The sequence below is a fragment of the Mesocricetus auratus genome, unplaced genomic scaffold (assembly GCF_017639785.1).
Source record: "Mesocricetus auratus isolate SY011 unplaced genomic scaffold, BCM_Maur_2.0 Super-Scaffold_100006, whole genome shotgun sequence".
In the NCBI taxonomy this organism is placed as follows: Eukaryota; Metazoa; Chordata; class Mammalia; order Rodentia; family Cricetidae; genus Mesocricetus; species Mesocricetus auratus.
In genome coordinates, this window is record NW_024429190.1 from 43927599 (window position 1) to 43954877 (window position 27279).

General features: G+C 42.4%; 1 protein-coding gene across 3 annotated transcripts in view; it reads left to right on the plus strand.

The window, feature by feature from the left end:
* The first annotated feature begins 8588 nt into the window (after positions 1 to 8588).
* Positions 8589 to 27279, plus strand: part of Wdr19 (WD repeat domain 19) — a 68360-nt gene continuing 49669 nt past the window's right edge. For 2 of the 3 annotated variants that reach the window (XM_040747107.1, XM_040747108.1), the window contains exons 1-6: positions 8589 to 8699; positions 11401 to 11492; positions 11789 to 11854; positions 15058 to 15183; positions 18150 to 18265; positions 21831 to 21946. In XM_040747107.1, coding sequence (XP_040603041.1) covers positions 8694 to 8699; positions 11401 to 11492; positions 11789 to 11854; positions 15058 to 15183; positions 18150 to 18265; positions 21831 to 21946 — 522 coding nt within the window. In that variant the 5' untranslated portion in view covers positions 8589 to 8693. Of the gene's footprint in view, positions 8700 to 11400; positions 11493 to 11788; positions 11855 to 15056; positions 15184 to 18149; positions 18266 to 21830; positions 21947 to 27279 lie in introns of those variants that run through there. The other variant, XM_040747109.1, reaches the window with a different exon arrangement.

The window sequence follows — 27279 nt, forward strand, 5'->3', positions numbered from 1 at the left end:
CACACACCTTTGAACCCAGCACTTGGAAGGCAGAAGCAAGCACATCTTTGAGTTCAAGGCCAGCCAAGTCTACCGAACAAGTTCCAGGATTGCCAGTAGTACGCAGAAAAACCCTGTCTCAAAAAAAAAAAAAATCAGAACTCTGCCACCACTCAGGAGGCCTCAGAGGCAGGCAAATCTCTGTTGAGTTCGAGGTCAGCCTCATCTACATAGTTCCAGGGCAGCCTGGGCTACATAGGGAGACTTAGTCTCAAAAAACAAAAAGCGAAAAACTTAGAACTCATTGCACTATGTTACTTCTGATTTCTGTGGTAAGGATGACCATAAATTCTTTGCGGCTCTCCCATTAAGAGGTCTAGCATATTTCCACTCTTGAGTTTGTGCTGCATGCACACTGCTTAACCAATGGGATGTGGTGGGCGTGGCCTCCTGCCATTGGCAGCTTCCGCCTTGCCTCTTGCACCGCTTCTGGGACAGGAATGCTCTGACTCAGAATCCGGCCACTGTGTTCTGATGAGCCCAAGTCACAAGAAGCCACATATAAGCACGTCACATGTGAGGAAGGTGTGGCCAGTGTCTCCAGGAAGTGTCTTCAGCCAGCAGCCAGCATCGAAGGTCATGTGCATGAGCCATCCTGACCCAAACACTATACCCACGAGAGTCGCACAGAAAAACAATCACAAAGAGCCCACACACAAAACTGTGCACTAGTAAGATGGCCGTGCAAGAACAGATGTTAAAAACCACTATAACCTGAACTGTACTGGAAGAAGCTGAAAATGCGCCATTCCAGGCTTCTGCACATAGAGGCGCATAACTTGCTTCTTATTACACTGTTTTAACCTTTGTGGTAGAACAAATACCACCCAGACTACTCTGCCACACTTATTATAACTACTGACATGTATGTGGCATTTGTGTGACCTTGTGAGACAAAACTTAATTCTTCCATTAAAAAAATTAAGTGCAGCCCACTTGGAGTCACAGCTATTCAAGGGGACACAGACTGGAGAACCATTTGAGCCCAGGAGTTCAGGACCATTCAGACATCATAATGATATCCTGTCTCAGAATAAGGCCCATGTAAACACTATTTTTTTTTTTTGGTTTTTCAAGACAGGGTTCCTGTCCTGGAACTTGCTCAGTACACCAGGCTGGTCTCAAACTCACAGAGATCTGCCTGCCTCTTCCTCCCGAGTGCTGGGATTAAAGGTGTGCGCCACCAACGCCCAGCAATAAGGGCCATGTAAACACTATTTTCCACAAAGAAGACCCTTCATGCTTTCTCTTATTGTGTTCATCTTAATTTTTCTTTCTTTAAAATTACATTTATTTGTTTGTTTGAGGTAAGAGCAAACCTGAGTGCAAGTGTCAGAGACAACTTGCAAGAGTCAATTGTCTCTTCTCTTCTTCTATCAGTGGGACACATGTATTGAACTCAGGTCATAAGAGTTGGCAGCAAGCACCCTTACCTGCTGAACCAAGTTGCAGGTACACTTACTAGCTAATGAATATATGACACAATGAGGGATAAATTTGTCAATATTTTATCACATTTTGAAGCTGTTCATCATTCATTTTTTTGTTTTTTATTTTAAATTTAATTTACTTATTTTATGTGTATGGATATTTTGTCTGCATATATGTCGATGCACCACCTGTGCCTGGTGCACTGGGAGGTCAGAAGATGTTAGATCCCATGAAATTATAGCTATTGATGTCTGTGAGCTGCCATGAGGGTACCATAGCATTGACCCCAGATCCTTGGAAGAGCAGCCAGTATGTATGTATGTATGTATGTATGTATATATATATGCATATATATATATATAGTTTTTTTTGAGACAGGGTTTCTCTGTGGCTTTGGAGCCTGTCCTGGAACTAACTCTTGTAGACCAGGCTAGTCTCAAACTCACAGAGATTTGCCTGCCTCTGCCTCCTGAGTGCTGGGATTAAAGGCATGCGCCACCAATGCCCAGCTAAGCCATCTCTCCTGTCTGCCACTGATATTCTTTAAGTAATGTAAGGTAGGAAAGCTATCTAGCAAACATCACAATTGGAGTAATTATGGTTTTACTGAGCAAACATGCTACTGATTTGTAACCATTTTATTTTTGCAAACGAAACTTCAAGTTTGCTGCTTAGATCTCATAATACTCTCTCTCTTAGGTTTTATGAAGCTCACATGCCAGTTTTTTTGTTTGTTTGTTTGGTTTGGTTGTTCTTGTCTTATTTTGTTTTGCTTTTCTTTTGAAACAGGGTTTCTCTGTGTGACAACCCTGGCTGTCCTGGAACTCACTCTGTAGACCATGCTGGCCTGAAAACTCACAGGCTGTCTCGGTCTCCTGAATGCTGGGATTAAAGGTTTGTGTCACCATGCCCGGCCCCACCTGCCAGTTTTTTATGACTTACTTAAAATGAAATGTATGCACCACCAAGTCCACCACTTTGAAGTGTACAATACACAATATTCATAGAACTGCATAGCCATCATCACATCTCAGAAACACCCACACACCACTGTTCTTCTGTCTACAGAGCTGCCTATCAGGATATATAGTATAAATAGAGTCCTATAATATGTCTCTTTTTGTGACTAACTTCTTTCTTGTCATGCGTTTCAAGGATCAGAACTGTTATACTATCTGTTAATCTTCTATAACATGAATTGTTTATCCAGTCACCTACTAAAGGACATCGTGGTTGCTTCCAAATTTTAATGATTATGGCTAAAGTTGCTATAAACAGCTGTGTCTGGGATTTTGTATGGTATGTTTTCACTTTGTTCAGGTAGACACAAAGAATACAAGTGCTGGATCACGTGGCAAGAGCACACTTAGCTTGCTAGGACACTGCAAAACTGTCCTCCAAAGAATCCACCAGTCTTCTTCATCCCTGCCAGTAGTGAATGCGAAGCCCGGTTGCTCCACCTCTTCGCCAGCATTTGGTGCTGGTGCCAGCCATTCTAGTGGGTATGTGACCACAGTGCTTGTTCTAACTTTTGATCTCCTAGTAACACTTGATGCTGAACTTTTATTCTTAAATTGCTGTGGTGGTTTGAATGTAATTGGCCCCCATAATCTCATAAGGAGTGACACTATTAGGAGGTGCAGCTTTGTTGGAGTGGGTATGGCATTGTTGGAGAAAGTGTGTCACCGTGGGGCCCGGATTTGAGGTTTCCTGTGCTCAGGATAATGCCCAGTGTCTCAGCGCTGTTGCCTGCAAGATGCAGGACTCTCAGTTACTTCTCCAGCCCCGCGTCTGCCTGCCCGCCACCATCTCCCCACTGCAATGATAATGGACTGAACTTCTGAAATGTAAGTTGCCACCTCAATTAAATGTGTCCCTTTATAAGAGCTGCCGTGGTCGTGGTGTCTCTTCACAGCAATAGAAACCCTAACTAAGACACTTGTCATCTGTGGAGCTGTTCTGGCTAGAAGTTTGGTCAGACACCAGTTTTGCACATTTTAAAATCAAGATGTTTGTTTTCTCGTTTCGTTTTAAAATTCTTTGTTTTCCCTGTCAGTCTTTTGTTAGGCCTATTTTTTTGCAAGTGTTTCTCCCAGTCTGTGGCTTGTTTTCTCATCCTCTCTATGTCCACTGGCAGAGCATTGCCTTTTTTCTTTTCATTCTTTATTACTTTTATGTGCATGTGCATGCGTGTATACAAATGTTTTCCACAGCATGCCTTTGTGTGTGTGTTCCAGTGTGCACATCCACTCAAGCATTTGGGGGTCAAAGGACAACTTGCAGCACTCTGTTCTCTCTTCCACAATGTAGGGTGGAAAACTGAACTGAGGATGTCAGTCTTGGCAGCAAGTGCTGCCAAGCACTGCTCTTATTTTAATGAAGTTCTGTTGGTCTATTATGTCTTCTATGGATTGTGTCTTTGATACTGTATCTACAAAGTAATCAAGTCCAAGATCACTTAGACTTTCTCCCACATTGTCTTATTTACAATTTAACATCTTTCTTTCGGTCTGTTGATTTCAAGCCATTTTTGGGAGGGGTTTTGTTAAGACATCCTTGCATGTGGACATACAGTAGTCCCAGCACTAGACAGACAATACTTCTGCTACCCTGTGTCACTCTTGCTTTTTGTCAATGATCAGTTGACTAAATCTATTTGGATCTCTTCTGGGGCGTGATATGACCACCAATGTGTTTGTCCATTCTATCATCCTTACCACACAGTCTCAAAGATACTTCTTTTTTTTTACATTTATTTTGTGTACTTGGGGATGGGGTGTGTGTGCCAGGGTTTACATATGGAGGCCAGAAGGCAACTTGCAGAAGTCAGAGCTCTCTTTCTACCTTGTAGGATCTTGAAATCAAACTTGGGTTTCCAGGCTTGGCAGAAAATGTCTTTATTCACTGAGACATCTATTACACTGGTTTATTGAAGATACTTGAAAAAAAATGACTAGTGCACATGTGCACACTGCAGCACATATGTGGTGGTCAGGGAACAATTTTGTGGCGGTATAATTCTCTCTTTCTACTTAAAATAGGTTCTGGGGATCAAAGCCAGGTTGTCAGGCTTGCCCAGCACAGAGTTTTTTTCCTGCTGAGGCAGCTCACCTGCCCCACCACATTCTCTTGATAGTAGACCTTTAAGTAAGATTGTGTCAATGCTCCTTCTGTAGGGAAAAGGGACCAGTCAAAGAAACACACCCTGAGCAGAGCCAAAGAAACACACTTTAGCCCTGCAACCACAACCAAAGAAATGTACCCTGACCCTGAAACCAGTGCCAAAGGAACACACTTTGTCCCTGGAATCAGAGTCAGTGAAAGAAATGTACCCTGGCCCTAAATGGAGCCAAAAGGCTAAAATGGACCAGAGAAAGAAACACACTTTGGCCCTGAAACCCGAGCCAAATCTGACCCTAATCCTGTGTAAAAAAGTAACCAATCCCGGAGCAGAGCTCTAGCCAATCTGAGCTCAGCACTGAAATCGGACCAATCCCTACTCTGGAAAAACTTCCCCAACCCCAAGAATCCCTATATAAACCCTGTGTATGTTCAGCTTGGCTGGTCCAGCTGTCTTCCAATAAACCCCTTTGGATGAGCTTCGGGTGAAGATCTTCTTTTGCGGCGGCTACAGAGCAGAGGCGACCCTGGGCAGAGCAGAGCAGAGCAAACAGAGGCGACCCTGGGCAGAGCAGAGGGAGCAGCGCTGTAACACTTGCCCGGGAAACCTTCCTTGGCAGAGCGGAGTTGTTACACTCTGCTCCCGGCTCCCCGCTCTCCGCTCTCCAGGAGCAGAGCTGAACTGTAGCAACTTCGCCCTAGAAACCTCCTGCCTAGCAAAACTGCTGCACTAGGCGAACATCCCCAGCTGGAATACCCTGTCCTGCCTAGTGGAGCTGATACACTGGAGAAGCCTTTTTCTGAGGCAAGGCTGTAAGCTGCTAAGCTTACTGCAACCTGTGGTGGTCCTTGGCTCCCGAGCTCCAGGATACCTTTCCACCTGAGCTGTGTAACACTCAGTATCCTTGGCTCCCGAGTGCCAGAATGCCTGACCCACTCTTGTTCCATCTTGTCCCAACCCATCCCGAAACGCTTACACCTTCTCCTTTAACAATGGTTATTCTGCATGTCTGCTTCACCCTATAAACTTCAGGATCCATTTGATAATAAGCTGATTAGGATCTTTATTGTGCTTCCATTAAAGCTACAGATAAAACTGGGGGGGGGATTGTTAGTATTCAGGCATCTAAACTGGCCTGTCCTTGGGGTCCTGACAGGGTATGCCCTCAGCTGCAGCCACTAAGAGCACCACCTGTGCATGTTCCCTTTTAAAAGGGCCCTGCCCACCTCCCATCCTCTTCTCTCTCCCTCTCCCTCCTTCCTTCTCCCTTCTTCTCCCTTCTTCTCCCTCTCCCTCTCCTTCCCTTCCCCCCCTCCTCTTTCCTCCCTCCTGCTGCTCCTGTCTCCAGTAGCCGAGGACTGTCTCCCCTCTCCCCTTTTTATGACTCCTTTCCCTAATTAAAAACAAACAAACAAACCTCTGTTTGAACCCTGTCTCATGGCATCTTTCTCTCTCGTGCTGCTTTTCTTAAATTACAACCGAACTGGCATCTTACAACCCTGAATCTTACTATTCGTGAACATGGGCTGTCTCTTATTTAGTTCTTTGAAACTTTTCTTCATTATATTTATCTGTGTGCTTGCTGACATACAGGTGTCACTGCACACATGAGGAGGACAGAGGACAATTGTGGTTGCGGGTTCTCTCCTTCCATTATTTTGGCATTATGTTGGCTCCTGATTAAGTGGTCAGACTCGGCAGCAAGGGCGCTTACCCACTGAGCCACCTGGAAGCCCTACTGAGTTCTTTGTTGTCTCTCTTCTATTTTGTACTGTTCTCACTGATCATATACATGTTGCTAGACTCATAGCTGCATCTCATTTGGGTGGCATTCACATACATGGCGCTGTTCTTTTATGTCAAATCTGCTCATTGCTGGTATGGAGGAAAGTGACTAATCTTTGTGGGTTAGGGTTGTATCCTGAAGACTTGGTATAATCAGTTCTTCCAGTGGTTTTTGTCTTTTTTTTTCCTTCATGTTTTCTACATACTCAATCACATCATCTGCGAACAGTTTCTCCACCTCCCTTTTCAATCAGCATGCTCCTTATTGCAATAACTAGAATTTCCAAAAGAAATGAGAGAGTCCTTGCCTTGTTCCTTAATGGGAACACTTTCAGGTTTCTTAGCATTGAGTATGTCATCAGCAGTAGACTTCTTGGGGATACTGTTTGCAATTGGTAAATCTCCCTCTATTCCTACTTTTGTTGTTTGTTTTTTTGTGTGTGTTTGTATGTGTGTTTTGTTGTTGTTGAGAATTTTACACATTAGACTTTGTCAGGTGCTTTGTTATTATAGCTATTGATACAACCATGTAGTTTTCCTTCTTTAGCCTGTCGTATTGTGACAGGTCAAGACAGTGCAGAGGTTACTGAGGCCATTTTAGACTTGACTAGAATCTGATCTCCTCGATGAGAAGCCCAGTGGAAAATTACCAACTCTGTTGTAGGAACCTAGGGTTATGATACCTGGCTTAGCTTCTATTAAACTGCCTGCTTACATTACACCTCACACACACACACACACACACACACACACACACACACACACACAAACACACACAGAGCTGCTAAACGAGATGCCAGAATGTGGTTTATTTTTGTTGGTTTGGTTGTTTGAGATAGTGTTTCTCTGTATTCCACCCTGGATGTCCTGGAACTCACTGAGTTCTCTGCCTCTGGAGTGCTGGAGTTAAAGGCGTGTGCCACCACATCCAGCCAGGATGTGTTTTTTTTTTTTTTTTTTTTTTTTTTTGGTTTTACGAGACAGGGTTTCTCTGTATTGTTTTTTGGAGGCTGTTGGTCCAGCCCGGCCTCGAACTCACAGAGATCCGCCTGCCTCCGCCTCCCGAGTGCTGGGATTAAAGGCGTGCGCCACCAACGCCCGACCAGGATGTGGTTTTTACCTTCAGCAATTCTGTAGTTCTGGACACTCCGTGCCACATTCGGGTCCAGAATACCTGAGTGTAGTCCCAACTGGCAGGAATAAAGATTTTTAGTTGGCCATAGGCAGCATCTGAGTGGTGATGGGCTCCCATTAACACTATGGGGGTAAAAAATCAATTATTTTCAAACCTAGAAACATCCTATACTGCATGGGATAGATCTCACTTAGCCTTGGTATGCCATTATTTTTTAGCACTTATCAAATTCTATATACTAATATTTTATTGATCATTCTGCATTTACAAATGTGAGGAATGCTGACAGGGAGGGGTTTTTTTGTTTGTTTGTTTGTTTTGTAATGGTTTTGGGCTTGACTCCTGGTTCTACCTTCTGAAAGAGACTGTGGAGAATGTTTTGGGTAACTCACCAGGGAACACCTCTGGCAGGTTATTAGCTACTGATTCAATTTCAGTTTTTCTGTCATTGATTTATAGAGATCAGGATTTGAATTGGAACCTGAAATCAAGAATTAACCCAACTGCAAACCCCAGTGCAAAGTTCACCTTATCAGCAGTTGTTTTATTTAAATCTTTTTTCCCCTCTACAAATCAGATTCCTACCAGATATAGGAAAAAAAGGAAACAAAAATGGATTTATTGGCATTTTTCAAATAGCAAGAAGCAGTTTTGAAACACTATAAAGCAAGGCCAGCATGGTTTACAGAGCAAGTTCCAGGACAGCCTCTAAAACAATTCAGAGAAACCCTGTTGACCCTCTAGTTTCTCCAAGCCTTGTACGTGTGGACCTGACAGAAGCCGTTTGACCCGTGAGCTAATTCCCTTCTCCTACTTGCCACAGTCTGACCACTGCTTTTTTCCAGGAATTTCTCCATATCCTCTCCCGCTATCACCGGCTTCTTCACGTCAGATTTGCTCATCACCCTTTCTGCCCCCAGAGCCCGCCTCCCGGAGTTGATCTCACCCAATCAGAGCTCAGGCAGGAAGTTGACCAGACCTCGTGACCCCCCCCCAACTTCCCGGGGTTTGGCTTCGCCTGCCCATCTCTTTCAAAGGAAGGCGCCAGAAAAGCCCCGCCCCACGCTCGCTGATTGGTCATTGCTAGCACGGTCTCCCGGGTGACGGGAACGCGGTAGCCTGGCGGGGGAGTTTTGGTGCGCCTGCGCACTTACAAGATCAGGGTGCCACTGGAGCCTGGAGATGAAGGTAAATAACTTACAAGAGCCTTGGGTGGTGGGAAGACGCGGCTGTGGCTGCTTTCCTCAGCTCTTGGAGCGCGAGTCTGAGTAGTTTGTGTCCGCGGGAGTGCTGAGGGGTGGAGAATGCGCCCAGGGAGCGGGAGGGAGGGGATGGGGCTGTAAGAGATGAGGGTAAGGACGCTCCGAAAGCAGGCGGAGAGGGAGGCCTGTGCCCTCTGAAACCCAGTCGAAGCCTGGATCTGAGGATGCCCGGACTTATCGGCGCTGGGCACGGGTCGCTGTGGAGGTGACCCAACACCTCAAGCTGCCTCATTCCTGTAGCTTAACCCCAGGCAAACCAAGCCACTGGCTCAGGGCCCTGGAGAGAATGAAAAGTCTCCAAAACAGTAATCAAAACCTTATTTGGCCTGTGGCTGTCCAGTGGACAGATTGCTGGTCGCTAGAACACACGACGGTGAAATCTGCACACTTGTGTGGGTCTTCCTCTGCAGGAAGATTTTCTACCATTTGGGTTTGTTGTGAATCCCACAGCTGCAGCGTCTTCGCTCCTGTGATACCTACCCCACCCTGCTCTGGCAAAGAAATGGAAAAGCCGATTTTAAAATGGTTTCAGCTTTGCTAAAGCTTCACTGTGGCTCTTGTGTCAATTGGGTTGACAGATAACTCTGCATGATTCACTTCAGAAGTGATTCACATTCCAATAGGACGTATCAGAAAGGTGGAAATACGTTTTTCTTTATAGCTGAGAACCCTGCGCTTGAGAGTTACAGGGACTTGGCTTTAATGCCTGTAACTAACACATAAGAAGCAGATCTTTGAGTTTCCGGTTGGGAAGCTGTAACTTTCATTTCTGAGTTGTACCTAGAGTAGCCGGAAAGCTCTATGGAAGGAAACTAGCCTGTCAGATCAGAGTCCAAGACAGATCTGTCATGAAGGGACCAAAGTAAGGTTTACCAACAATGTAGTCACACGGTTGCAAAAGTAAGGTGTTTTTAAATACCTGTGTATGTCCATGCTGGACAAAACCTGTGTGTGCTTGGATTCATAGCACAGCTTTACTTTAAGTTGTGGTCCCAGGACGCTGGCTTTCAGGAGATGGATACAGAATGTGTACTGGAGGACCTGTGTTGCCTGCCACACAGACCCAAGTCTTCTGCAATAGTATATAAATGAGCTGCATCTACCTAGATAAGGATGCCCTTGTTTAATCTAAAACATTTAAGTCTAATATTTATTTCATTTAGGGTTATGTTCCCAGGTCTTCTAGATTTTAAGTCTGATATAAGAATAATATAAATAAAATTTCAAAATGTTTAACTTATAGCAACTGTAAGGTTGTTAAAGAAAAAGACAAAAATGTGATAATATGATTTGATTTGCTGAGTATCTCCAAAATTTATTTCAACATGTAATCAACAGAAAAATTATCAATGAAGCCAACATTGTTGCCAACAGCTTGTGAGGCAGAGGCAGGAGGATTTCTGTGAGTTTAAGCCCTGGCCTACAGAGTTCCAGGACAGCCAGAGCTTTTACACAGAAAAATCCTATCTCAAAAAGACCCACCACACAAAAAAAAGTATAGCTAGTAGGTAAAAGAAGATAATTTTAAAGGGATTGTAAGCATCTTAGATAGGTCTATCATATAATAATTCAAGATTTTTAAATAGTAATGTTGTAAATTTAATCCCCCAGATCTGTGTCAGAGTTATCAAACTCATGTTTAAATTCTCTCAGTATGCATAAAGCACTGTGACACATTTTTATAAAAATAACAATTGGAAACATTTTAAAGCACACAGCTTTAACACCAGCACTCAGAAGACAGAGGCTGATGGATCTTTGTGAGATTGAAGCCAGCCTGCTGTATAGAGCAAGTTGCTGTCCAACCAAAGCTACAATACTGAGACCCTGTCTCAAAACAAGCAAAAGAAGTTGTGTGATACTCTCTTTTATCTTGAGGTCTGTTCCAGTCTCATTTCTGTTGCTGTGATGAAAGTACCTGAGAGAAATAACTTAAGGGAGCAAGATTTACTTCAGCTTACAGTTGCAGATTATTGTCTCCTAAGCAGGGGAGGCACAGTGGCAGGAGCTTAGAGCGGCCAGTCAGATCACATCTTCAGTCCTAAGTAGAGAGAAATAGATGCAAACATGCCCACTTGCTTACCTTTAGCTGGTTTCTACAAATCAGAACCCTACTGCCTAGGGAATGGCGCCTGCCACAGTTGGGTAGGTCTTCCTGCATCCATTAACAAGACAGGCCAGACCAGCCCAGTATAGACAGGCCCTCATTGAGATAACCCCTTTCCTGATGACTCTAGATTGTGTCAGTAATTAAAGATAACTCACAGTCCATCCTGCCGCACAAACTACTTGTGTTTGATTGATTAGTCGACTTTTGTTTTGTTCATTTTAATGTTGATTTTCTGTTTGTTGTGAGACAGGGCCTCACATTGTATCCCTAGCTGGTCTGTATGTAACTCACTGTGTAGACCAGTCTGGCCCCACACTGACAGAGATCATTTTGTCTGCTGAGTGCTGGGATAAAAGGTGTATGCCACCATACCTGGCTCTCATTGTTTTTTTTTTTTTTGAATAATTTTTTTAAAAATTTATTCCATAGCGTGCATATCTGCAGGATTAAATTTTGACATCTTTTCTGACTAATACATAATTGTTTTTAAAATGTAAAAATTGTGTTTATTTTTTAGCGTGTTTTCTCCCTGCTAGAAAAGACATGGCTTGGTGCACCGATACAGTTTGCCTGGCAAAAATCATCAGGAAACTTCCTTGCAGTAACAGGGTAAGAAAATAATGAATATTTTAGCTAATGGTGTATCACATGTATCTACACCTAATCTGTGCCTATACTGTCTCTTCAGTATAAACTCTTGTGTGATAGTGTATGAAATAAATATTCAACCCCATTAACATCAGAGTTTACAAAACCTTTTCCTTGGTCAAACTTTTTAAAATAACAATTTTAAAAACTCCCATGAAAGAACGCTGAAGTCAACTGAAATAGAGCCTAAATTTTTTTAGATACATGGATAAATAAGAGAAATAGCAAATTAACTTTTCTATTCTACTTGCTTTCAGAGCTGATTATATTGTGAAAATCTTTGATCGCCATGGCCAAAAAAGAAGTGAGATTAGCTTGCCTGGGTAAGTACAGAGGTAGCTCAGACCTTCAAGCTTTGTTGCCTAAAAGATAAAAAAATAAATAAGTCAAATGAATAGCCCCATTTCCTTTTTTTTTTCCTCTAGCTATAAACTTTTTTTCCCTTTATGCTAAAGTTAGCAAAGCATGTGTGTGGCACTTGACTTGGAGTTCACGTACATAAATATTCACAGGGAAGCTTTGTGTGAGTGTGATAAGGTTTCTCTGGGCCTGGGGATGCCTGCGCACTTGCCACACAAACATGAGGACCCGAGTTCAGAACGTACATGATGCCAGGACAGGGGAAGAAAGGTGACTCACCTGTAAATCCAGCCTTGAAAAACGAAGGCAGGATTGATCTCTAGGGCAAGCTAGCTACTTAGACTAGCCATATAGGAACTCTGGGTTTGATTGAGAGGGCCTGCCACAATAAGTAAAGAAGAAGAGTGGTTGAGGATGATTCCCAGCACGAACCAGAAGCCTCTACATGCACACACACGTGTACCCCTACACATGAAAACATGCATACACATATAAACACCACACGTGTGAAAATGGGAAAAATTACAAAATAAGGATTTTTCCATTAGGAATACCCAACCTGTATTTTTTGGTGTTTCCAGAAATCACTGGAGAACAATTGCCTTGCACCTGCTTCTTAGAGAATGAAGATGTCTTCCACTTTCAGGATGCCATTCTACATGCATACATAGATTAGGTGCTGTGAGTGGTTCGGTGTTGTCATCTTCCTCTGCTGACAGACTCGGCAGTTGCTCACATGGAGACTCCCTGACCTCAGTAGACTTGATCTGCTGTGCTTTTCAACGCATATCTGCTGTCCGTAGTGTGTTTACCAGTTTTCCAAGTCCCGTTGGCCTGGCCTCTCCCACCTGCTCCACCCCATCCTTCTAAGGCTAGCATTTTACCATCTCCCACACTCTTCATTGTTGCTTCTGATTTCTGTATTTTGGGGAATGAGATCAAAATAGTTACTCAGTGATTATGCCTAAAGGAAGGCACTCAGGGAAAACAGCTGCTTTGAGTAAATTGTGTGAGTTTAATTGCCTAATCTCAGCAACACCTGTTTGGTTGCATTAGGACCTCATCTGAACTCTGATTCATAATAGTTGGATTTGACCAAAAAGGGTCTCCAGACAAATAAAATTCTGTCTGTCAGTCTTTAACTGGCAATGACTTTATCAACAATTTCAAAACTTCCCTCTTCTATGCTCCTGAAGTTTCTGAGACTGTTAAAGGAAATTAGAGTCCCAAAATATATCCTAACCTTCTGAAGAATAAAATAAAATAATCACCAACCTAAATGTAAATCAAAGTATATTTTACCTACTACGCAAGAGCGAAGAGTGTCCAAATCAAAAAGTAGCATTATATAAATGAAGAAGTTTGTTTGTTTTTTTTTGAGAATTGGAGAAATTATAAAGTTAAAAACATATCTATGCATTATATATTTTATACACATGTGATTTTCTTTTGGTTTTGTTTTTGAGATAGGATCCCATGTAGTCAGGTTTGCTTTGAACTCAGTATGTAGCTGAGGATGACCTTGAACTCCTGATCTTCCTCACTTACTCTACCAACTATGGTGTTTTGAAAGAAACCGGCTCCCAAAGGGAGCAGCACTATTTAGAGGTGTGACCTTGTTGGAGTAGGTGTGGCCCTGTTAGAGGAAGTGTGTCACTGTTGGGTGGGCTTTGAGTTCTCCTGTGCTCAAGCTACTCCCAGTGTTACAGTCCACTTCCTGTTGCCTTCTGATCAAGATGTAGCTAGCACCATGTCTGCCTGCACACCACCATATTCCCCACCATGATGATAATGGACTGTACCTCTGAACTGTAAGCCATCGCCACCACAGATGTTTTTGTTTGGAGGAATTTGAACTTCCACAGTTCTTCCCAAAACTGTATGGTCAGGTCTGTCACAACAGCACCTCGCTATCCTGCTATCAACTTCTGCCTTAGATAGGATTACTATTCCTGTGAACACCAGGACCACAAAGCAATTTTGGGTGGTGGTGGGATTATTTGGCCATAGTCCATCGTTGAAGGAAGTCAGGACAGGAATTCAGACAGGGCTGGAACCTGGAGGCAGGAACTGATGCAGAGGCCATGGAGGAGTGCTGCTTACTGGCTTGCTCATCCTTTCTTGCAGACACCAAGATCATCAGCCCAGGAGTAGCCACACCCACAATGGACTGGGCCCTCCCACATCTGTCACTAATTAAGAAATTGCCCTATAGGCTTTTCTCATGGAACCAGTTTGTCTTAGCTGAGGCTGTCTCCTCTGATGACTAGCTTGTGTCAATTTGACATAAAACTAGCCAGCACACCAACCTTGATCTACTTTGTTTTATCTATCTTGGTAGAAGTATATTTCTTATAATGCTTTTTTGCTTTTGTAAATATGAAATTTTTCACTACTTGATCTTATATAATGAAATGCATTACTTTGTATGCTAACTTTAAAAAAAAAACCTAAAAAATTGGTCTTAGAAAATTACCTACTAAAGGGCCGGGGTTACAGCTTAATGATAGAGCACTTGGCTGACATAGTTGAGGCCCTAGAGTCAAGTCCTAGTACCACCAATAAATAAATAAAAATACTTATCAAACAGACACGCATTGTGGCGCACAGCTACAATCTCAGATATCAGGAGGCAAAGGCAGAAGGATCACTGCAAGTTTTTGTCCAGACTTGTCTACGTGTGCACATGTGAGTCCAAACTAGCCAGAACTAGGTAAGAATACTCTTGTCAAAAAAAAAGAAAAGAAAAGAAACAAACAAAAAAGAAAAATAAAAGAAAACATTGGTTCTGACTTATAATTCATTTATAGATTGCTTGATGAATTTATCTTCCTGGAAGATAAGACTTTTTTTTTAGGAATCAGGAAAACCTCATAATTTGTTAATTGGTTACATACAATTTTATTTAGTATAATAATGCATTGAAGTGGTACTGAAATTAGAACTTAAATTTTTTTCCATCCTTTCAAAAGCAAAAACAGAAACATTAAAGTTAATCTTGTGTTATCAGTGGATAGCAGGTTGAATTTCTCATTTTAGGATGTTCATGACCTGTTAAAAGATAGAGTGGTCTTATTGTGGTTAGAAGTCATGGGTAGGTGAGTATTTGTTTCTTCTCTCTGACTTTTGAGAAGTGGATAGTAATGACTTTTCTCTTTTCTAAAAGCAACTGTGTTGCCATGGATTGGGATAAAGATGGGGATATCCTGGCAGTGATTGCTGAGAAGTCTAGTTGCATTTATCTGTGGGATGCCAACACAAATAAAACCAGCCAGCTAGACAATGGCATGAGGTAAGGATACGTTTGTTTTTCTTTAAGTGGTATATAAAGTACTAAATGACAAAATGGTTTTGTCATTTGTATCACTTTTATTAATGTCAGTAATTGTGCTTACTGTTGTGATATAATATGATATTTAACGGATGCACACAATATATACTTTCCAAATCAGTGTAATTAGCATTTCCCAACTTTGTGGCACTGAGCAGTACTACTGTTTAAAGTTTTACTGAGAATGTGACTCTTTGTCATCTTAATGTTGGTAGTATTTACTACTTTGACTTTGGAGAGGCAATGATGCGTTTTTTTTGTTTTCATTGTAGTCACTTTGCTTCATTTTGGTTTTTTGAAGCAAGATCTTATATAGCCCATGCTGACCTCAAGCTCACTGTGTATCTAAGGATGATTTTGAACTTCTGATCCTCCTGCCCCTACTGCCTAAGTGCTGGGATTATAAGCTTGGACCACCATGTCTTTCTTGAGTAATTTTCTTAGGAAGGAAAAATATTCCCTTTATGGTTAATATGTGTAATCCTTCCATTAATTAGAATAAAGATGTATGGCAAGATGTGGCGGCTCACTCCTTTGGTCCCAGCACTCAGGAGGCAGAAGCAGGTGGATCTCTGTGATTTTAAGGCCAGCCTGGTCTACATAGTGAGTTCCAGGACCCTATCTCAAAACAAAACAAAATGAAAAAACAATAAAGATGTTATAGTTACAAAGTAGCTTCTTTTAAAGTCTTTTGGTAAACATACTAACAATGACCATGATGAGACAAAATTTATATGAGAAAATCTGAAGGGGAGATGACTGCAGTGGCACACAATAAAAGACCTTACATCAAACAAAGGAGAAGGCAAGGACAGCACGGTCTGTCTGTGGTGCTCCAGATGTAGCTACACTGGAATCACCTAGCAGAGGCAGTAACATACAGATAGCTAGACCCACCCCCTGAGTTTCTGACTCGGTACATCTGAGATGGGGTCTGATAAGAGGCATTTCCAACACATCCCTCGGTGATGCTGCTGCTTATGGGATGAATTTTAAGAACTATTGTTTTGGACCCTTGGTTATTTCTCCCCTTAGATTGTGAAGGAGCTAGTCTCCAAAGAGTTCTCATTCCCTTTTAGAGGGAATCATAGAAGTAGCCAGCCTGTGAGTCCTAGAATGTTTGTAAGAACTTGAAGCTGGCAAGAAGGCCCTAAGATGATGAACTGAATTTTATCCCTGGGACCCATGTGGTGGAAGAAGAGAACTAACTCCTACAAGTCGTCCTCTAGCTGGGGTGTCACTCCTACACACTCAGATACATTAATTTAAGAAAGAAAACTTCTAGACAAAATGCTTTCTATCTGCTTCTGAACAACTTTGTAATAGTGATAGAGCGACAAACATAATCCTTTCTTTTTTTTTCCTTTTGGTGTAGCTAGGAATTGACCAAGGGCTTTGTTTCCAGTGCTCTACCACTGAAATTTGTGCTCAGCCAACATCCTTTTTAAGGTTATGAGTTCCCAATGTTTCCTCCGGTTTAATTTGCCATGTTTTGGAACGCTCCTTGTGCCCCATCATCACTTGTGTGTGGTGCCTCTATATGTGTGCATGTGCAGACCTAGGACTGACATGGGGAGCCTTACTTGATCATTCTCCACCTCATCCATTGACCCAGAGTTTACCATGATGGGTAGTCTAGCCAACTTGCTCTGAGGGTCCCCTTTCTGTCTTACATGCACTAAGATACAGGCAGGCCCACCAGGCATTTCCATGGTCTGGGAGTCCAAACTCTGCTCCCTCACACATGTACACCAAGTATTTTATCTAAAAAGCTACCTTAAAAATGCATTAAGTTTCATGTCACTGCTCTAGAGGCAGTGGGCCCTGGAAAAATGGTGCCCACAAATGAGATATAGACTAAATAAAGTCCCATGCAGTAGCCAACTTTATTCTCTAGAGCTAAGAAGAATCACATGAGTAAAGTGTGCAATCAGTCACAAGCACAAGCTACAGATGGCCGACAGGCCAAAAATGGCAGACAAGCCATGTGGCAAAACATGTTTTTCTTTTTTCTTTTTCAAAACATGTTTTTCTATAGATGCATATAAGCAAATAACAATAGCCAGTTGTAATGAATAATATGAAGTAAACTCAAGCCTATCCACTTCACCTGGAAGGAGCACAAAAACACTTCCCTGCTGTGACAAAACTGAGGTTGTAAGACTCTTGTCCTGTTTCCTTGCAGTTTCCTCACAAGTACTCAGAATTCTCCTCACTCACTTCTTGGGCCGTGTTCTGGAAGTCTCATTGTCCATTAAAATTTTTATTATAATTATAGTTAAAAACCATTGCCACTGACACAAATCACCCCATGAATTTGAGATTCTGTAACAACTGAATTGGAGCCTACATTCATTATTCAGTAGTAGTTTGAATCTAACTGCTGCCAAGATGATCTTGTACTGTCTCCAATTTTTCTTTTAAAATTTTAATTTTATTTCATGTGTATGGGCTTGCCAGGATGCATGTCTGTGAACCACATGTATTCCTGATGCCTTCAGAAGCCAGAATAAAGGGTGTTGGATCCCCCTGGAACTGGTGTTATAGACAGTTTTAAGCTACCATGTGGTTTCTGGAGATAAAACCTGGGTCCAGCCAATGTTTTTAGCCTCTGAGCCATCTCTCTGTTGCCTCCAAAAATTCTTTTAACACTTTGTGTTCATCTAAAAGCTATAAGTTGTGTGGGGTTTGTTTTTTGTTTTCTTGAGACAGAGTCTTACTCTGTAGCTGTAGGTGACCTTGAACTCACAGAGATCTGTCTGTCTCTGTCTCCTGAGTGCTGGGACTGCAGCTAAAAGTCCATGAACTTTGATGTTGCACTTTAGCTTCTAAGCATAGGTTAAAGTTATATATGAAGTATTTCCTTAGAGCATTATTAAAGGGTTATGTTTGTGAATTGTTCTGTAATATATACCTTAATATTACAGGGATCAAATGTCCTTCCTTCTTTGGTCAAAAAATGGAAGTTTCCTGGCTGTTGGGACCATTAAAGGAAATTTGCTCATTTATAACCATCAGACATCTCGAAAGATTCCCGTTCTTGGTAGGTTCTGGCTAGAAGCACTCTACATATTTGAGATGCCGCAAGGGAAAATCTATAGAGAAAGGCTTCCCTGGTCCATCTTAGATTGCTGACCAGGAAGCTTCCCCCTCCTGCTAAGATTTCCTGAGGTACACAGCACAGACTGAGTTAAGGTCAGCCTATGTCTTCAAACATCAGGTAACTGTTTTCCCTTTCACACTCAGATGGGATCGTTAGACATGGAATAGCTCATATGCATGTCAACACCTGTTGATCACATATGTTCATTTTGGCTAATTTTAGACAATGTTGTTGCATTATAACATATACTGATTTTTCACCCATGCAGTAAGTGAACTGAAACATTTGGTGATTGTTTATAGGATCCATGGTCCCAATCCTTACCCCACCTTGTCTCCAAACCCCAGCTGAATGCAGACATTGGACTATGAGTAGTTTGCCTCAGAGTGTGTGCCCATTTGACCTTGCATGAGGTACTTTGGTTCCTCCAACCCCTGTTCACTTGGCCTTGGCCCCTTGAATATCCTTGAAGATTGACTGTTTTCATTGTGTCATCACATTGATGAGTGATAACGGGGCTAACCACAGGCATGTGGCCAGATCCAGCATCCCAGCCACTAAGAGAGGCTGCAAATGCTGGAGACAGCAGCACCTACAGGACATGTGAGAAAGTGCTTTCCATTAAGAGCAGTGAGTCGCCAGGCAGTGGTGGCGCACGCCTTTAACCCCAGCACTCGGGAGGCAGAGGCAGGTGGATCTCTGTGAGTTCGAGGCCAGGCTGGACCGACAGCCTCCAAAACAATACAGAGAAACCCTGTCTCGAAAAAAAACAAAAAACAAACAAACAAAAAGAGCAGTGAGTCATTTCAAATGATTTTCATAGGTATCTCTTTAGTATTGATTTTAGTTTTAAATAATGAGAGATAAACTGAAGCATCATTAATTTGTTTGAAACACCAAACTAAAATTTCCTCCCAGTGACAAAAATCAACTTTTTCCATATAAATTTCTTTTTTTGGTGTTTTTTGTTTGTTTGGTTGGTTGGTTGGTTTGTTTTGTTTTTCCAAAACAGAGTTTCTCTGTGTAGTCCTGGCTGCCCTGGAACTCACTCTGTAGACCATGCTGGCCTGGAACTCAGAGAGCTGCCTACCTTTGCTTCACAAATACTGGGATTAAAGGTCCATATAAATTTCTACATGACTGAAGTAGGCATTTTGTTCCCTACATTATCTATGGGAATGTCCTCCAATACATTACAAGTCCCAGAGATTTTTGACATGGGGTATATATGGAAATAGTAGATGAGAGCATGATCTCTCATATCAGGCTACTGTATGAACACAATGTTATTGTGATCTTTGTGTTTAACACGAATATGAATCTGCCCACATTCCTACTCAATTACCATGTAAAATGTACCTGAAAAGATTCTAATTAATTATCCATCTTAGTGCCTTTAGATAAATATACCATCGCTTCTCTCACACTTTGTGAGGACTCTGTTTCCGCTTCACCTTTTCTAAATTTATTTTTATTATTTTGAATTATATGCAGGTGTTGGTGTCTGTGCACATGAGTGCAGATGCTTATGCAGGCCAGAGATATTGGACCCGTGGAGCTGAAGTTACAGGTCATTGTGAACCACCTGATGTGGGTGCTGGGAACTGAACTCGGGTCCTCTAGAAGAATGCAAGTGCTCTCCAGTCACACTTCTTAACTTTCTTAAAATCAGGTCACCCCACTCATGGCTGCTTGGTGCACCTGCACTGTATAGAAACCAAATATGCATTTCATAGTGTACATTTCCTTTGACTTAACTAGATGCTGGCATTTGTTGCTTTGCAGGGTTTTGATGTCCACAAATGTCAGTTACGATAGTTTAATTAATAATACCAGTCTCCACCGGGCAGTAGTGGCGCACGCCTTTAATCCCAGCACTCAGGAGGCAGAGGCAGGCAGATCTCTGGGAGTTCGAGACCAGCCTGATCTACAACAGCTAATTGCAGGACAGCCTCCAAAGCCACAAAGAAACCCTGTCTTGAAAAACCAAGAAAAATGAAAATAATGCCAGTCTCTCATTTCAGTGGCCAGAGTACTATAAGTAGGTCAGGTAGTTCATGTTAACTGTTCTTACTGATGATATGCTCAACCTGAGTTTTGAGCGATGTGACAGTATATGGGAAAAAGGAAGGTGTCTTCTCCCTTCCCTTGGTAAAGAAAGGAGTTTATGGGCTAATGAGATAGCTCAGGAGGTAAAGACATGTGCTACCAAGCCTGACAGCCTGAGTCCCTGAAACTCATATGATGAAAGAGAATGTGCTCTCAAAGGTTGTCCTTTGACCACCACATGTGTGCTGTGGAACACACATGAGCATAGTGTACACACACACACACACACACACACAAATGCACTTTTAAAAAATTAAAGAAGAAAGGCATTTGTCTTTAGCATCTTTTGGCCTCTCTTCACATAATCCTTTCCCGTCCTGATGTTGCGGCACCACCTGAGTCCTTTAGTCTGTGATCAACGCGATTGTCCACCTACAACTCTTCTCTAGATGTTCCCTTCACTTTCGTGTGCTGCTCTCCTGACTTGCAATGCTCTCTGTAGCCTGAGAACTCCTGAGTCTGTATCTCTCCAACTGTTGGCTAGACTCTCACATTCCAGTTCTCACTCTCCATCCTCAGTGAGATTTAACACCCCAGGCCCTCTTGATTGATGAGAAGTGTCTGGGGCGTTCCTTGCCGTCATGCTCAGGCTGCAGGCTGTCTAACCACCACTCCTCTTGCCCTGCTCTAGCGCACTTGTGCCCTCTGTGCTCGTGGGTACTGCATTCTTATGTCCAGCCACCCACAGTTGGAAAAGTATCCAGGAAAAACATTGCACTTGCACTGAACACACACAGACATGTGTCCCCTACTGTTCCTTAGTGAGGAGTCTCCCTTTTTTTAAAAACTTATTTCATGTGCATTGGTGTTTTGCCATTACTGTTGGGTCCCCTGGAACTGAAATTACAGACAGTTATGAGCTGGCATCTGGATACTGGGAATTACCTGGGACCTCTGGAAGAGCAGTCATGGTTCTTAACCACTGAGCCATCTCTCCAGCCTGAGGTCTCCCTTCTTAGCACACATCTCACTAATGAAATTCACATTTGTGCCTCAGTGTTGTGTGACTTATACTGTAGTTATCATGAGCAGTTAAAATTGTGAATGATAAGTCAGCTTATATCAAGGATTTATGAGACCACAGTCTGAATGGTAGCTTTGGGATTTACTTCTCTTAAGATATTACCATTACAAGTCTGGTTCTGTGATAAATCAACAAAATTTGTAGAGGAAAACATTGCTCTCTGGTGGGGCCTGTGAATATTATCCAAATGAAAAGTTATGTGCCATTTTCTTAATTTCTAGCTTCATGATAAAGCATTTGAAATAAGGTTGCATAGACACTAAGGGCTTGGATGAGAGTAGAATCCCTGACCATTCATCCCCATAGCACAGATTAGCATCTCAACATTGGTTGAGAAGTCCATGTATCTGCAAAAATTGTCTCTCTTTCCAGGAAAACATACTAAGAAAATCACATGTGGATGCTGGAATACAGATAATCTTCTTGCTTTGGGTGGTGAAGATAAAATGATCACCGTTAGTAACCAGGAAGGCGATACAATAAGACAGGTAACTCATTGTAGTTTCTGCTGTGAGAGGTTAATTTTCCTTGTAATAAGCAGCTTTACATCAAACTAATGCATCAAATTTTAGGTCATGCCAGGCAGTGTGGCACACACCTTTAATCCCAGCATTTGGGAGGCAGAGGCAGGCGGATCTTTGTGAGTTCAAGGCCAGCTTGGTGGTCTACAGAGTGAGTTCCAGGACAGGCAGAGCTACACAGAGAAACCCTGTCTTAAAACAAAACAAAAAAATTAAGTCACTATGTGGAATATGCATGCAATTTCTTATTTTAAAAGATATTGATATTATTTTATGTGTATGAGTGCCTGCCCACAGTTATGTAAGCATACCATAAACATGCCTGGTACCTACAGAAGTCAAAAAGGGGTGTTGGATTTCCTGGAACTGGAGTTACAGATGGTTACAATCCATCATGTGGGTACTAGGAACTGAACCTGGGTCTTCTGTAAAAGCAACAAGTGCTCTTAGCTACTAAGCAATCTCTCTAGCCCCCAATCTTATGTTTTAAATGTGAGAAACCCTTGTCATTCCCAGGTGTCTGTATACATGTGCAGCACCCAGATACCCATGAACACTCGTACTTTCACACTTGCATACACACATACCCAAATCCTTTTTTATGTATTACTAGGAAACTTTTCTTTAAGAAGAATAAGTTACCTATTAAAGGAAATATGTTTTCCCCTGGTAGTAAGTGCATCACCAGCTCTGTGGCTATAATGAGCATGTTTGTGATGAAGTCTTATTTTATGTATGCATGTTGATAAATGTCAAGAACTAGAGGATTCTGGACTGGGAATCAAGTGTTTTTATTCCAAAACTTTCATTGATACGTTAAATTGTTTCTAAAGTAATCCTGACAAGACTTTAGTTAAGATGAAATTCTATTACTGTTGGAATTTCCCAAGATTAATTTGATCTCAAGAGGGTCCCTCCATAAGAGAACTTGTATTGCCAGTAGCTACCTAGTATTACCAATGGGAAAATTATTCTTTGAACTACTTTAGTATTGACTGAAACATCTTTGGAATATCTGCTTAGGCACAAGAATGAACCTTGCTCTGTGCTATATACACAATTGAGAATGTGATGTATTCATCAGTTGCTGCTGTGTAATAAAACATCTCAAAATGCAGGAGCTTAGAACATCTGTGTTTCATAGTTGTTGACAAGGAATCCAGATGCAGCTTCTTGGGGTGTCTCTGCCTCAGGATCTCCCACAAGGCTGTTTCTAAGTTCACTCATGCAGTTGTTGGCAGAGTTCAGCTCCTTGCAGATCGCTGTTCCTACACAGAATCACTGTAAGTCCTGATTCCTTGCCGCATGGATCTCTCCCATGGAGTGAACAGTGATTGAATGTGGTTTGTCACCCATAGGTTCATGTGTCAGAAGTATGGTCTTGTGTATATAATGCTGGGAAGTAGTGGAACCTTTGAAGAGTTGGAGCCTAGTAGGAGGAGATGGAGTCCTTGTGGACAGGAAGGAATTAATGTAGTTCTCTTGGGACTCTAGTAGTTAAGTGAAAGTTGTTATAAAAGATCAAGATTGCCTTCCACCTGCTTCAGCTTCCATGCTCGCCATGGCTCTCCTATTAACACACATTCCTGCCATGATACAACATAATTTCTAAAAGATACATGGCCCTCCATGATTAGTTACCAAATTTTATGGTACATCTTATAAGCTCTATAGCTTTGGCATATAGAGATCACTAAAAATTTAGATTATAAATCTTTAAAAGACAGAAAACCTAAATAAGACAGAGTGCAGGCAGATGCTATAATGAAAGTTATGAGTGTGGCTCAGTGGTAGAGCACTTACTGCATTAACCTTATGCATGCTAGGTGTCTCTCACTCTGTGCAAGCAGAGTAGCATGAACAGAGGTATGAGGGGAAGGTGTAGTCCAGGTGGCCCAAGCTAGCTGAAGGTATGCACTGAGATTAATATTTATAGTGAACAATGGAAAAAGTGAGTTGGTTCTGTGTCTGGGATACTTAGAACAAATCAAGGAGAAGTGCGTGCCTCTGCCATGTTGAGCAGAACCATAGCATGACTGGTGTAGATCTTTTGAAAAGAGCTTTGAGAAACCCTTAATTTTATTGATTATTTGTGTGTGTGTGTGTGTGTGTGTGTGTGTGTGTGTGTGTGTGTGTGTGTACGTGTACATGCACGCACTCACTTCAACACAGGCATGGAGGTCAGAAAAAAATTAGTCAATTCTCCCCTTCTAACTTTATATGGGCTCTGGGGAATCAAACTCAGGTCATCAGGCATATATGCCAAGCACCTTTTATCTACTGAGCTATGCTGTTGCCTCAAGCTAGTATAGTTTGTAGATTTGTCTGAGCCAGGAGAAGGTGGCACACAACTTTAATCCCAGCACTTGGGAGGTAGAGGCAGGTGGATTTCCATGCGTTCAAGGCTAGCCTTGTCTGCAGAATGAGTGCCAGGACAAGCTCCAAAGCTACACAGAGAAACCCTGTCTGGAAGGGGGAAAAAAAAGATTTTTCTGACATTCTGATGGGGGAAGTCCTTCTGTGTATATGTTGTCCTATTGGTTGATAAATAAAACACTGTTGGCCAATAGGGAAGCAAGATAGATAGGACTAGGAGTTGATGAGGATTCTGGGAAATGTAGTCAAGGGTAGAGAGTCACCATGTAATACTGGGAGGAGAGAACACAAGTCTGGCATTCTCAGTAAGATAAGACCTTATCAAAATATATATTAGTAATTATAGGTTAATAATTAAGTCAGAGCTAGCCATTAAGAAACCATAGCAAACGGCCAACAGCTTCATAATTAATATAGCGTCCTGCATGTTTATTTGGGGCTGACGAAGCTCTGGGACCAGGCTGGCGGAAAGAATCACGGTACAGCATTCTAAAAGTTTTTTGCTTTGCTACGATTTCTAGAAATCTTACAGTTTTGATCATTCTATTCTGGTGCCCTTTAGGAACAGAAAGGTAGATACACTGTGTCTGTGCTGCAGCCCCAGTCCATTTGCCCATAGTGGACATTCTCAGTAGGTACCTGCACACTTTTGTTCCCTGAGCCATGAACTGACCTTAGAACAGTGTTTCTACAGGGCACCACAGGAGTTCATTACATCTTGCTAGTATTTGCATGCAAGGTAATTGTCTCCACTTTCTAACCTTGGGAAGTCTCCTTCCAAAACCAGACATACCACTTCAGGTGTCGCGTGTAGGCCAAGCACACATTACAAGCACCGCCTCATTTGCTGGTGTCTGTTGTGGCTCAGAAAGTCACTCCAGTGTCACTTGTGTTTGTCCTGCACTGACCACACATCAGCTACGGAGTCTAGAGACTGGTTGGTTGCTTTTTGCAGTTTTAGGGATTGTACCTAGGGCCCCATGCGTGCTAGGTAAGCACGCTAAACTGCATTCCCAGCCCTCTGTTTTTTGCATTTGAGACAGGACCTCACTTTGTAGCACAGGCTAGCCTGCAAGCCATTATGTAACCCAGGCTTGCTTTAAACACAGGGCCATACTTCTGCCTTATCCTCCTGGAAGTTTTAACTTTGACAATTCTACATTTTATTTTTAGAAAGTACTTGGTAGTCTTTTAGAGCCCTACTTGAAATAATTCATACATGATAATGGTGAAACTCATAATTACAAAATGATAAAGCAATGCTGAGACATCGTTGCTCATGTGTCACACTGACAAAATGATATATATTGTGGCCACATATTATATTAATAAAACTGTAGATAAAAATGTATACCCCTTCAGGATGGACATTTGAAAAGAACTGACAAAGCTACACAGGCCGTACCAGCCAAACAGTACCCAGCAAAGTGCATCTCCTATACATAACACAGAAGTGTAGCTTGCTGGGCTGCAGAGACTGGCTCAGCAGTTAAGAAACTGGTTCTTACAGAGGACACAGGATCGATCCCCAATACCTGAATGACAGCTTACAATCTTTCTGTAGATTTTTTTGTTTTGTTTTGTTTTTTTGAGACAGGGTTTCTCTGTAGTTTTGGAAGCTGTCCTGGAACTCACTCTGTAGACCAGGCTGTCCTCAAACTCACAGAGATCCTCCTGCCTCTGCCTCTGCCTCTGGAGTGCTGGGATTAAAGCTTACACCCTTTCAAACTCCTTTTCCACAGTCTCTTAAGATCTCTGAGGGCACCAGGCACACAGGTGGTGGGTCACAGACATACATGCAAGCAAAAAAGAAATATAAAATAAAAATTGAAAAATGCAAAGTACGGTCTACTGAAACTGTTAAATTTATTATTTATTTTACATTCTGGCCCTTTCTCACCCTGTGTCTCTTTAAAGTCTTTATTATATAATCTCTTCCCATTCTCCTCCCCCCTCTCTGTCTCTCTCTGTCTGTCTCTGTCTCTCTGTCTCTGTCTCTCTCTCGTGTTTTAGGGACTTTCGTTTCTCTGTGAGTTGCATTCTTTTGAGTTTAAAGCTCATTTTCTGTAGGGTATATCAGACTTGGAGCATTTGGCCTGACTTCAGGAATGGTGGGCCTGGCTCCTTCCACCTTTTAAGTAAATTTCTCCCCAGAGGAACTCCCCAGGGCCAGAACCAAAGGCCCTACTGAGGATAGGAAAGCAGGGAGTAGATTACGTTCTTTTTTTTTTCCTCCACATCTTTGCCAACATTTATTTTCTGGATTTTTCTTTTTTTTTTTTTTCTTTTTAAATTTTTTAGAAACAAGGTTGCTTCACATGTCAATCCCAGCTCCCTCTCCCTCCCCTCTTCCCATGCCCTCCCACCAATCCCCCATCCCCCCTTCCCCAATCCCCACTCCTTTCCTCAGGGAGAGTGAGGCCCTCCACAGGGGGCCGGGGGGGAGAGCCTGCGGGGCGGTGTCCATAATCTGTCATTTCATCCAGGGCAGGGCCTAGGCTGTCCCCCAGAGTCCAGACTGAGAGAGCATCTCTCATTGTGGCACACAAAGTCCATTTATATGCCAGGGATAAATACTGATCTACTACCCAAGGCCCCACAGATTGCCTAGGCCTCCTCACTGACACCCACATTAAGGGTGTCTCGGTCAGTCCCCTGCTGGATTCCCAGCCATCGGTCTGGGGTTCAAGAGCTTCCCCTTGTTCAGGTCAGCTGTTTCTGTGGGTTAAACAAGCCCAGTCTTGACCCTTATGCTCATCAGTCCTCCCTCTCTGTCTCTGGGTTCCTTGAGTTCAGCTCAGTGTTTAGCTGTGGGTGTCTGCCTCTGCTTCCATCAGTCATTGGATGAAGGTTCTGTTTCCCAGACTCTTTGGCAGTGGAATTGTAGGCTGGCACTCCCCTGATCCATGTCTAAAATCCATATA